Raw genomic sequence first — 13,673 nt, forward strand, 5'->3', positions numbered from 1 at the left:
CATGCACCTGTATTCACAAGTCATACTTAGCAATAATAATTTTCCTTAAGTCAAATCATTTATGTATTATTATGAGTGTTACGTTATTTTTAAGAATAACACTGTTTTAAAAAATTCAAACCACAGAAGTACATGAAGTAGAAACTATCTTGTTTCTATAGTTTGGGTTACTTCTTGCAACCTGATACATGCCTATACTGTATTTACCTGTGTGAGAACAAATGTGGTTCTGTTCTACCTAGCACAGTCAGCTGCTGCAGAATCCAATGCTGGACATAAAAATCAACCAGGTTTGTATGATTTATTTGCATCTGTGCCATAGAGTATGTGATAACTCACCTCCATGTTCAAAAACTTTATGTGCAAACACTTACCTGCTCTTTGTTCTTCCTCTGTAGAGTGGATGTAACTGAGATTCAGGTAGCTTTAGTGATCATCTTTATATTGTCTACATTTGGAGGAGCAACAATGTGGGACTATACGGTAAATCTAAATATTTAAATTTACATATAAGTGCTTTTTATGTACATAGGAAGATACTAGATTGTTGCCTGTCCTTAGAAATCCTGGGAGTTAATTTATTCTCTTGTGTAAGCTTTTTGTAATAATACTAATATATACTGTGTTTATGTGACATTTTCTTCTGTGATGTTTTATTGCATAGAAAATATCCCTGTTTTCCTAATACAAAAGAAAAAAATCCACTGAAATTACCTTTTCCAGGGCAAAATTTATCACATAAAACACATATTTTAAAAAGAATTAGTAAGATATATTTGAAATTTGTCCCTAAATATCCTCTGCTTCCTTGGATATACATCAAACACACACACACACAGGTTTTAAAATCGAATCTTAAAAGCAAGTTTCCTTGTGGCACTTAACTATTTGAAGTTTCCAGTTATTTTATACCTGTGAGCACAGAGAGACTTAGTACACTCTCAGATAGTCCGACTTTCCCTAGCACGTTCCAATTCCTTCCCATATGAACAGTAGAGTCAAGGCTATTCTACTACTGACCTAGATCCACTGGATGCTGAATGTGAACCAAGAAGCAGCTGGGCAATTATAGTTATTAAATCAGGTGTGGTTGTCTTCAGTTTGGAACTGAATCTTAAACTTATTTCATTCAGGGTTTTGGCAACAGCACAGGGAGAAAACACACCTTATTCTCACAACTTATGGTACTTACGGTTTTCTGCATTTAGTTGTTAGCCTACAGTTTCCATAAATTTTGGTATCATCTCTCGAAGTCTATTTTCAAAATATACTAGCTATAGTGTCTAGCAATTCATTGTTACTGTTTTTAAATCCTTTGCTGCCTTTGGAAGTTGTCTTGAGCAACAGTTGACCAACAGGTAAATATATGGGTGGAGGTTTAATCCTGGATATTAACTGCACAGGTTTTGCATGCACACACTTGGTGGTCATCATTTGTAGAGTGCAGATCGCCATGTCTGCCTTTCCTGTGATACTTCCTTTTAGAAGCTGCTGAGTTCCAGTGAACTCTCCTTTTTCATGCTGAAGTTGATAAAGACGTACAGAACTTAACTATTCAGCTATGATCCTATGCACAGACTGATCTGATTTGCTCCACTCACTTTTCAGTTAGGAAAGCTTTGCTAGAAAAGTTCTTGTTCATATTGCAGAAGATGTTTGATTTTGCGAAAAAGGATAGCCTATTGTACATGACAGTGTCATGCTTCTACTTAATAGAGAGAGAAACTCAGTTTTCCTAATGATTTGTTTGTCTCCTCCATCCCTAAAGATACCTATTCTAGAAATAAAACTGAAGATCTTTCCAGTTCTTGGAGTAGTGGGTGGAGCAATCTTTTCCTGTTCAAATTATTTCCATGTGATCCTCCATGGCGGTGTTGGCAAGAATGGATCTACTATCGCAGTAAGACATTATTTTCATCATTCAATATTAATATATAATAAAACTCCAGAATGGAGAAAGAAACCAATTATCTTGAAGAATTTGTTTCAGACACATAGCACAAAAACATTTTAAAAACAGTTTAGAGTGAAAGCATTTTTCTCCTTCAGTGTTTTATTATTGCACACAATGACTACAGGCAGCATCTCTGCCCATTCATTTGCTTTCACTTTGTGCCTTGATCAGACTAGCAGCAAGGAGAATTGGTTGAATGGTAGGTAGGAAAGGTACCAAAGGTTTCATAGATGGAAAAATATATTACTTATAAATTTTGTTGGAATTTTACTGAAATTTACTTAAAAGAACTACTCTAATGATTTAGAACTAAATATTTTAACCTCATTTCTTGAGTATATGTGCTTGTCTTTGTGGTCTTTATACTTTTCTTATACTATCATAATTTGTATATTTATTCATAATTGTTTTAAAAAGTTAGTACTTTTGCTGGGTGATTGTGGCACATACCTTAATCCCAGCACTCGAGAGGCCAAAGCAGGTAGATCTCTGTGAGTTCGAGGCCAACCTGGTCTACAAGAGCTGGTTCCAGGACAGCTTGCAAAGCTACAGAGAAACCCTGTCTCGAAAAAAACAAAAAACCAGTACTTTTAAGGAAAGGGAAGACAGACTTTCTGACACTTTTAAATTAATGTGATATCTACATCTTAAAAAAGTCTAATAATATCTTAAAGATAGGTGACCATAAGAAGGTAGTATTTATTCAAATGATGCCATTTTATAACAAAACTATTAGAATGGTTTTTAAGAATTACTTTAAACTATTGTATTCTGTGTCTCAAATTTTCTGTCCTTAAAGGGTTTATTGATTTAGAGCAAGGTTTAATTTGTTTTCTTGAGGCAGGGTCTCTCTATGTAACCCTGGAAGCCCTGAAACCTGCTTTGTAGACAAGACCAACTCACCACACCCAGATAGAACAAGATTTATTACCAAGAGTAATAAACAGGAGATACGGTATTTTTAGTTACAAAAATTCTCATCTTCCCAAGTCACTTGCAAATTGGCTCTCAAGACACTTTCAAAAGTCTTCTATAATTAATAGATTTTCAAATTTTAATATATCACTTATAATTCAAAAGCAAATTATAAAATTTAGATGTGTCAGTTCTGATCTGCTTGTAAAAACTGTCATTTTTTTTTTTTTGAGGTGTTTTCTCTGCTAACCTTAGTGTAATACTGGGCTTTAGGTACTTGGAATAAGTGTTGCTTTACCATGGGCAATAAAATATAACACTATCAGAAACATAATAAATTCCAATAAAGATTAGATTTAGTAAAACTCAATAGCCATATAGAGAATATTTTATCAAGAAATAGTTACTAGGGCTGGAGAGATGGCTCAGTGGTTAAGAGCACTGTCTGCTCTTCCAAAGGTCCTGAGTTCAATTCCCAGCAACCACATGGTGGCTCACAACCATCTGTAATGAGGTCTGGTGCCCTCTTCTGGCCTGCAGGCATACAAGCAGACAGAATACTGTATAAATAATAAATAAATATTTTTTAAAAAAAGAAATAGTTATTAAATGTTTGAAAGATGAATTCAGTTGAAATTCAAGCTAGTAGAAAGCAATTTCTAACTGAAAATGGTGCGTTTTCAACTAGAAAACAAATTAGGATCAAACAAACAAAAATTATACACACAGCTCAAACTCCATGCCCGGCCTTCCCAAACATTGGGATTGTTGGATAGCTCAACACTGCATAGGTTCTCTGGTTTAGCAGATTTTTTTTTAAATTGAATTAAATATAACAACATAATATATAAAAATATAAAGTGCTATTACCTAATATCATTTAGAACAAGGTTTAATTTTTTTTTTAGACAGGGTCTCTCTGTGCGGTCCTGGCTATAATTTATAGACAATTCTAACTTAAAATATTTAAACTTAAAAGAATTAGGCTGTTTTAATGAACACATTGGTGGTTAATAGATTCAGTAAGTATCAATACTAAATAAATTTCAACATTTTTTAGGATAAGAGTGTTGATTCACACTGAAGAAATTTAATGACCTATAATATATAATTTTATATGAAGGTATTGATATAGAAAAAAAACCAAGGTTAAAATTAAACCTTTCCTAATCAATGATTCTGGTATCTTGTAATTAGTGGTCTAAGTTTTATTTTAACATTTTAACAAAAATTTATTGATAGTCTTAAGTATGAATGACCTTTATTAAGTTGATATAGAAAATCTTATTGCCATTTTTGTTTGTTGTTAAATCATGCATATATAAAGTTTGAATCAGTATCTGTATACCTTATTTTATAATGCTAGGGTCTTGAGAAAGTTTGAATTAATCCATATACTACGCTGTACTCTTTAGTTCTCTAGTTCTTTTTTTTAAAATATTTATTTATTTATCACGTATACAATATTCTGTCTGTGTGTATGCCTGCAGGCCAGAAGAGGGCACCAGACCTCATTACAGATGGTTGTGAGCCACCATGTGGTTGCTGGGAATTGAACTCAGGACCTTTGGAAGAGCAGGCAATGCTCTTAACCTCTGAGCCATCTCTCCAGCCCAGTTCTCTAGTTCTTTGCACAAAATAGACCTTCACAGCTGGCCCTGCTGGCACATGCCTTATAATCTCAGCACTTGAGAGGTGGTAGCAGTAGAATCAAAGTCACCCTAAGCTACATAATGAATTTGAGGCTAATCTGGGCTACATGACACCATCTTTAAAAAAAAAAAATTCAAAAATGGCTACAGTATTCTTTCTTCTGCCTCCTCCTCCTGCACACAGGCATGCCTTGTCAGCTTAAACATCTTGCTTCCTGCAGCCACATGTATGCTGTCACAGATGCCTAGCCCCTAGGCTCTGCATACCCAAAAACAGTCACAGCTGCCTAACCCCTGTAATAATCCATCAGGCCAGAAACAACTATCACACAAAGAGCACTTGAGAAAAATGTATTTTATGAAGTTAACATTTTGTGTATCAGCAGCTTTGTGTAAAAATGGCAGTTAAGAGATTATAAACTATCTAAATTGTTTTAAAGAGCCTTGAGGACCTTTGATACTCTATTACAACAACTTTCAAGTGGCTGTTTGGCAATGCAGCTGTGGCAGCCCTGTACCCAAGACTGGGTTTGACTATACTCCCAAAAGGGTACATACACTCTGGAGTTACTTTCAGCTGCCGAGGCTTGAACAATTCTTAATAGTGATTTCAGCAAGGTGTACTTAGGGTTGACTAGTCACAGCATTCAGAGTTGATGATTTATGTTGTTCTTTTACTCCAGGTGAGCTTAATTTAGACATTGTAGTGGGTAACTTTTCCATGAGAGTCTTCATAGACCAGGGCTGGAACAGATATACGGGCAAAATAATCAAGAGCCTCTCTAGACTTACTGCCTCACTTACTAGAAAGAACTCTCAAATTTGACAGGTTTTAGTTATCAGTCCCTTGGGTCTGGCCCATCACTATCCTGACTCTCTTCCAGGCTCCCACAATCATGATCATGGCTTTGTGGGATCATGGTTTGTTCCTAGAATTGACTGTTCCTCTACGTCACAAAGAATGTATTCCAAAAAATCATGGTTTTATCTTTGCCAAAAATAAAATTAAAATGCCTAGGAGATGTAAAGAAAGTGAAAATACATTCTCACAATTTATTGGTGCTTTTCAGCATGTTTTTCGTGAAACATGGTGTGCTGTTACATATCTTTTTTTTCAGTATTCACAGGTCTTATACATTTACTACCGGTCATACTTTATACTATCTTTTGATGACAAATTTTCGGTTTTTAAGAAATTAGAACAAAATTTCAAAAGAATCCTTAGTTTAGAATCTTTATAATAAAACAGAAAAATGTTTGCTGTGAAATATGCGTGTTAACATGTGATTAAGTATTTTGCCTTTATCCCTTAGGGTACCAGTGTCTTGTCACCTGGACTCCACATAGGATTAATTATTATATTGGCAATAATGATCTATAAAAAGTCTGCAACAAATGTGTTTGAAAAACACCCTTGCCTTTATACCTTAATGTTCGGATGTGTCTTTGCTAAAGTTGCACAAAAATTGGTGGTAAGAAATTCTTTTATGGTTCACGATATATAAATATTATATATAGTCTTCCACAAAGCTGTAAACAATTTCTTATAAGATGTTGGTTTTCTTTTACAACAAATAGCTGTTTGTGTTCCAGATAAGACTATGAGTTATGAGTTAATAAATAGTACAGTCAGTTCCTTTCTCATTAACAGTCAATTATAACTTTCTGATATCAAGGAACTTAAATATTAGAACTTTTAGTAAGCTATCTGCCCAAGAACTTGAGATGTACATTAAATATTCCTTTATGAAATGAACTTGTCTTAATAGTGAATATCATAAATATGTCCTAAAAATTAGAGCAAAAAAAAAACATTTAATCGGGAGGCAGAGGCAGGCGGATCTCTGTGAGTTCGAGGCCAGCCTGGACTACAAGAGCTAGTTCCAGGACAGGAACCAAAAAGCTACGGAGAAACCCTGTCTCGAGAAAAAAAAAAAATAAAACTTAATAGCAAAATTGTTTCCTTTTTTATAGATAGCCCACATGACGAAAAGTGAACTGTATCTTCAAGACACTGTCTTTGCTGGTCCAGGTCTTTTGTTTTTAGACCAATACTTTAATAATTTTATAGATGAATATATTGTTCTGTGGATAGCAATGGTAAGTACTTTTGAGTTTTTATTTTTTTTAACACGTCAGCTCACATTTTAATAACCATTTCAGGGGTATCATAAATATATAGTCTGTGTAGTCAAGTGTTTCTGCATACTTAAATTTAATTTACTTTTAATCTATGAATCATTTTATATTATGTGTAGAAGTGATTGGCATATCTCAGAGGTTAGGCTTCCAACAACCTACATCATGGAAATACAGCTGTGAACCTAAAGATAACTCTTTTCTCTTCCCCCAAATCAAAACAGGTATTTCACTTTGCCTAAGACTTTCCAACTTTCCTTAAGCTTATTAAAGTTATCCCCGGCTTGTATCAGGTAACAAGCCAATTGGATGGGGTTGGCATTAGCACTTCCTACACCCCAAACTGCTACTTAAATGTTGGAGAAGTAGAACAAATAGTACCCTGTGTCTCAGGGTAAGATTTGAAGGCTAGCTTCTGTGCAAGATAAGCACCTTGAATATGGCCCTTGATGACAACATATTTTATTAATGTTGGTCGTAAGACTCACTCCTTGATTATACCGATTAAGAAAGGAATGTACAGGACTGGAGCAGTGGTTCAGCAGTTAAGAGTACTGGCTACTCTTCCAGAGGACCTGAGTTTATTCTACCATGTAAGCGGTAGAATAAAACCATCTGTGACACCAGTGCCACATTTGGGCCTCCACTCAGGTTGTACCCTTTGGTGAAGACATTAAGCAGAAAATAACAAAAATTTGCTTAAAAGAAATGTATATAATATATCTTATAAGAGATACTAAATTTCTGAGGAAAAGTCATTACTGGGAACACTTCATTCAATCTTACCAAATTGAATAAATGGAGCATTAAAATTTTATAATATTGAGATCTTTATGGTTGGTATTGAACTTTATGGTTGTTACGATAGTTTTACTCTATTTTTTCCCATTTATGGCCCTCACTGGTTTTTATCAAATTGCTAGTTTTATACACACACACACACACACACACACACACACACACACACACATGTTTAGAGCCTGCAGCAAATCTTTTGCTAATTCACATCATCTTGTTGCTAGACTTAGGTATTTTTTTAAAAAAAATCTGTTATGTATTCTATGCACAAGTACCGGTATACATTAAATGACCCTTCAATAGCTTATACAGCATTAAACTTACTGGAGTAATAAATTAATAGCCTAGCCGGGCGGTGGTGGCGCACGCCTTTAATCCCAGCAGAGGCAAGCGGTCTCTTTGAGTTCGAGACCAGCCTGGTCTACAAGAGCTAGTTCCAGGACAGGCTCCAAAACCACAGAGAAACCCTGTCTCAAAAAAACAAACAAAAAATAGCCTACTGTTGATAGTCCGTTCAATCTTCTATTATTCCTAGTAGTGTTAATTATTTTTTTCTTTCTGGTGAAAAGTCTTTGATAACTAATTTCTTTTTAATTTGCTCTATTTTTATGACTCCAAAACAACCCAATTAAGAAATATCAAATTTATAGTTGAAAAAATAAGCCAAATAGGAAATTATTATTAAAGATACCTTGAAAACTTGATGCAAGTATTTTCTAAAATACCTTCTGAGAATTCCATACACGCAGTATGAAGTATTTTGATTATATTCACCAATATTTCTTTCCTAGGTCCATCCTCTCTAACACCCATCCTTACTTCATGCCCTTTCCAAAATAACCCAATGAGTCCAATTGGTACTGTCCATAAACTCTTGGGTGTGAGGGCTAAGCTTAAATGAGCTTTCCCTCACCTAACAACCTTTATATGTCAAAAGCTCCTTAGGATGAGAGCCTGTGTCATGATGAAATGGTTGACTGGCTTCATCAATGCTGTGAGCTCCAAAAGACAGTTTTGTCCCAGTCCTCCTTAAGCCTCTGGATTTTTCAGTCTTTCCATACACACACGCTTCCACAATGTTCCCTGAGCCCTTAGGAAAGGGGTTGTAATATTGATGTTTCGTTTGTGGCTGAGTCTTCCACGATGTTAGACTTTTGAAACTCTCAAACTTCTAGAGGAAAGAGTAGGGACTGTCTCAGGGTATATGTGACCTTGAGATCACTAGCCTCAAGGGACTGCAATCCTGCAAGGGACTCTATGTATAATTCCCAGAAACTCCCCCCGAAAGGTGGGGGGGGCAATAAAAATTAAGCACTTTTTTTTTTTGAGACAGAGTTTCTCTGTGTAACCCTGGCTGTCTTGGAACTCACTGTGTAGACCAGGATGGCCTTGAACTCAGAGATCCACCTGCCTCTGCCTCCAGAGTTCTGGTTATCAAAAGTGAGCACTCAGACCACCTGGCTAAAGCACCTATTTTAAAATAACAATTGGCCTGATTTACACCGATGATAGAGCAGTCTAGTGAACTGAGAATATCATTTTTTTTCTTTAAAAACACTATCCAGACACACAAAACATGGGTCAACAGAACATCTATGGTCTATAGTATCTCTAGGGCAAGGCTTTCAGAGATATAAAAAACATGATAGCATTTTCCAAATAAATAAAAAGGAACCTTTCCTATGGGTGAGAATTCCATTCCTAAAAGCTTTTTCTGGGCTTTATTTTTAAAAAAGATTTATTTATTTATTCTTATAAGTAAATATACAATATTCTGCCTGCATGTATGCCTGCAGGACAGAAGGCACCAGATCTCACTACAGATAGTTGATGAATCACCAAGTGGTACAGGGAATTGAAGTCAGGACCTCTGGAAGAGCAGTCATCTCTCCAGCCCCCTGGGCTTTATTTTATGAAGGAAATATTTGACTCTACTATCTAGGCAGTATCTAGAGAGCTTTCCTTTAGTTTTTCAATACAGCAGAACTTGATGTGTGGCCTTTATGGTCTTAAATGTCAAAGGAATAAAAATATGTGAACAGCCCCTTCTAATAGGAAATCTGTGGCTTCATTTAATGGCAGAAAGTTGGTATAGAGTCAAAAGACTTAGGCTCTTCTACTTTGGAGCATTTGTACTTTAGTCTTTCTACCTCTGTTTCAGTTTCTATAAATACCCAGAATATATAGATATTGTGGCACATGCTTGTCCCAGCACTTGGGAAGCTAAGTGACATGAGTTAAAGGCCAACCAGGACTATATAATAGCAAGATCCTGTTTTAAAAAAAAAACACTAAAATCAAAATAACACTAAAGGCTATAATAAGATTTAAGAATGAAAGGTATAAAAAGTATTCTATAGTATTTTCAGTTGGGAATTTTAAGGACATTTGAGATGGGAGTTGTGGCTGCTGATAGAAAAATTGTATTCTTAGAAAAGATGAATCATAACCCATTTTGTATTTTCTTTTTTGCTTCCAAAGGTCATTTCTTCATTTGATATGCTGATATACTTTAGTTCTTTGTGCCTGCAAATTTCAAGACACCTTCATCTAAGTATCTTCAAGACTTCATGTCAACAAGCACCTGAACAGGTTCACAAGCATATTGACTGACTAGTAGCCCAAGGAAAAGAGGAGAAGCAGTTAGGGGAACTATGTGTGAAGGAAACCCCCCTATGCAGGAGGCTAGTATATTATCTATAAGGTTATGTTAAATGTAAAAACTATCTTGTAGCTTCCATTATGTCTGTTAGTAACAAATCCCTCTTGTCATTAACATATTTTATCATAGATGTCAATATGATGTATGAATTAGAAACAAAGTTTGAATACTAAGACAATTAAACCCTAATAATTCTAAATAACACTGTGTCTACAAAATACCTATCAGACTCGGGGTTTTACCAAAGGATTGCACAACTATTCAGAACTTAAAAGAACTTCTAGCTGCCTTGGCAGTGATATCTGATTGATAAAACTTATAAAGTGAGCTTAGAATACTAAGTATATAACAAGTGATACACTGAGAAGTATTTAGCTATAATAGCTATTGTTCAAGAGATATGCTAATTATAGAAAGGTACACTTTAGTGTACTAATCTAGAATTTAAAACCATGGTTATAAGAATTTTGTTGTAATTTGTACTTAAAAAGGAATCTGTTGTACCAAATTCAGCATGATGTGAATCTTTGAGGGTAACCTTGTACACCTTAGTAGTCCTTTCATGAAAAAAATTCTCCAAAGGAAGACAAAAAGTAGCTAAAATATTGACAGGAAAGGAAATTAGGAACTAAGAAAAGGGGGAAAACAAGTGTCAGTTTCTCAACACTAAGTACATTAGGTACTAATAGTCTTTTATTCTCAGTTGAAATAATACTTATGCCATATGATGAAAATAATCGGACAAATAAACGTGTACGTTTAAGTATTCAAACAAGAGGATTTTTTTAAAAGGACTTTTAAAGAGTGTGTATTTCTTAAAAGGTAAAAATATGTGAATACAGAGAAAACCCTCTAAGGTACTTACTTTGCCTAACTCCTGGTAAACTTCTGAAAGATCTTAAAAGTTTGAATTATACTTAAGGTTTATATTCCATGTTGTAGACATAGCCAAGTGGAAGAGTAAATGCTTATTATAATGGGTGAGGCCCTGGCTTGATCTACCAACAATACCCCACCCAAAAGGAATTATAATTAGGTGAACTGTCCTTTTAATATCTTTTTAATGCTAGAAGGATAATTTCTTTCTAGAAGATAATATTATATAGACTTGTTTAAAATCTTCAAAGGGTGAGCATTGTAGAACAAAATTCAATAGATTGTTGTTTTCCTTTAGTTCAGATGTGTATGTAAATGAGTCACTGAAGGCAGTTTCAGCAAAACTAGTAATATTAACTGATTTTGAAGAAATGTTGAAGCTCAACTCTTAAATTTCTCTGTATAAATGCCTATTTTAAAAATTAAATACAGTTCAACTTTGGGAATTAACATGAAATCAAGCTTCAGTATATTTACTAACCAATACAATGGAAAAGGCATCAAGGTAATTCTTTTATTCCTATATATCATAAATAACTTTAGCTGTGTTTGTGATTCTTAATCATTACTAAGGGCATGTGTCTTTAAGTACAGACAAGCCCAATTAAATGGCATCTTGATGACCTTGCAGAAATAAAATATAAATCTAATGATTGAAATTAATTCTTATTTCAAGTGCATTAATTTTAGCATTTTTTAATTTATTCCAAACCACACTAAAAGTTCTCCTAATAAACTGTATAGCAGATTCTCTCTTTAAAGAATTGGTGATCTACTGTTTATAAAGATGAACACATAGAACAGATTCTGTGGTTTTTTTCCTTAAAGGAGAAACAGTGTAAGCCAGAAGTGGTAGCACACATTTGTTCTTGCTACTTGGGAGGTTTAGGTATAAAGGATCACTTGCTCTGAAAAGTTTGAGACTAATCTAGGCAAGAGGTACCTTGGGGCTGTTAAGAGATACACGGAAACTGAAACTTAATCATTTTTATTTATGAAATAGTATAAAAAATGAACAATTCACTATTGTAACAAAAGAGCTGAATGCTCACTACAATGAAACAGCTGCTATTTACACAGCTGTTTAGGTTTATTTAGAAGTTAACAGGAACAGAAGTCTATGACTTAAACAAGCTATTGATTATGGATGTTATAGTTTTAAATTATCATTTCTAAAGGTATGCCTCATAGCTAATGTTTTAATTCTATCATATTACATAGGTTCAAGTTCTTTCTTCAAAGACTCATCAGAATAACACGGATTGAAGAGACTTTCGAACATTTGCCATCTCTTGTTGCTGCTGTTTCATGAAAGGAGATATGAAACATGTTTAATTTTTAGTTGTGTTATAAAAGTTTCAGCAAATAAAACATTTCAGTGCCTCCATTAATCCCTATCTTTACAATTTAAAATAGAACTTACAGTTTCCATCATAACTTTTTTTTGCAACATAGCCATTTCTTTTTTAAGTTCACTTTGTGTGCCAGTAAACAGGTTATCATTATTTTTCTCCACTTCCTCCAAATTCTAAAACACAAAAAAGCCACTTTGGTTAATAAACTGTAACTTTTAATCGTAGGTTCTCCAAACTGTAATTTCAAAAGTAAAAATCTTAAATTACTCAAGTAATGCTCATTATTTACCCCAACATTCTACGTAATTCATATATACTAAATTTCCACTATAAACAAGTAAAATATATCACACATTAATCAATACAATTACATGAAGTACAATAGTATCATCTACCTTTGGCCAAAACAATAGTTTAATGAAATATTAAGGTCAAGATGGTGAAAAGAAAAATGGGGGCAGGAGCTAGCCAAGATGGGAGAATTGAGAATTTGAGGCTAGTTCTGGGCAACATAAGATCCTATCTCAAAAGAAGAAAAAAAAAATCCAGAAGTAGAAAACAGTAGAAATTTTCAAAATGGTCTATCACTGTTTCTACTAAGTTTCTTAAAACAGCTGTGTATAATCTACAGACTTCTACAGAAGAGAAAGAAATATCTGCAGCATGAAGTCATTTGTCAAGTTATAAAAATTATATTTTTAAAATTGTTTATTACATTCCATTCATTCAGTGTATATGTTGTGCATGTCTCACATATACATGAGCCACTACATGTAGAGGACACTGTGTGGGTGTTGGGTTTTCTTCTGTCCTATGGGTCCTATAGATTGAACTCTGCCCTAGTATTTTGTTTTTCTGGACAGGATCTCAATATATAGGCACAGCTCACCTCAAACTCCCTAATCCTGCCTCAGGCTCCCCCTCTACTGGAATTAGAGGGATGTGCTGTAACAGCTAATGAAAAAGGTTAAAACTGTGAAATATTCATTTAACAAATAGTTATTCTATTGCCTACTATCTAAAAAGTACTACCTTCTGTGGATAAACTAAAAAAGTAATATGTTTGTTTCAATTAGAAAAATTATGGAAATGCAACTTCTGTAGCTATATAGTGGAACGCATGAATATTCCTGCTTAGTTGACAAAAAGTACACTATTTCATTAACTAAAAGGGAACTTAAAATATTCTAGAGGAATAGTATAACTGAAGAAGGGGAAAAGTCTATGGATTCAGAGAGCAATTATGTAGAGTTTGGAGTAATGGACATAAAAAAGAATCATGCCAGGCAGTGATGGCACATGCCTTTAATCCCAGGAGATAA

The 13,673-nt window shown here is 34.4% G+C and overlaps 1 protein-coding gene across 2 annotated transcripts in view; it reads left to right on the forward strand.

Annotated features, from left to right (window-relative positions):
* Positions 1 to 12,622, forward strand: part of Chpt1 (choline phosphotransferase 1) — a 33,647-nt gene extending 21,025 nt beyond the window's left edge. The window contains exons 4-9 of one of the 2 annotated variants that reach the window (XR_005975793.1): positions 399 to 483; positions 1,769 to 1,900; positions 5,835 to 5,993; positions 6,496 to 6,621; positions 9,940 to 10,142; positions 12,218 to 12,622. Coding sequence is in view for 1 of the 2 variants with exons in the window: in XM_041666975.1 (XP_041522909.1) it covers positions 399 to 483; positions 1,769 to 1,900; positions 5,835 to 5,993; positions 6,496 to 6,621; positions 9,940 to 10,050; positions 12,218 to 12,262 (658 nt within the window). In the remaining variant the exon portion in view is untranslated. The remainder of the gene's footprint in view (positions 1 to 398; positions 484 to 1,768; positions 1,901 to 5,834; positions 5,994 to 6,495; positions 6,622 to 9,939; positions 10,143 to 12,217) is intronic. The other variant, XM_041666975.1, reaches the window with a different exon arrangement.
* The last annotated feature ends 1,051 nt before the right edge of the window (positions 12,623 to 13,673 follow it).

The sequence above is a fragment of the Microtus oregoni genome, unplaced genomic scaffold, assembly GCF_018167655.1.
Source record: "Microtus oregoni isolate MIOR12 unplaced genomic scaffold, Mior012 000001F_ref0000356, whole genome shotgun sequence".
Taxonomy (NCBI): domain Eukaryota; kingdom Metazoa; phylum Chordata; class Mammalia; order Rodentia; family Cricetidae; genus Microtus; species Microtus oregoni.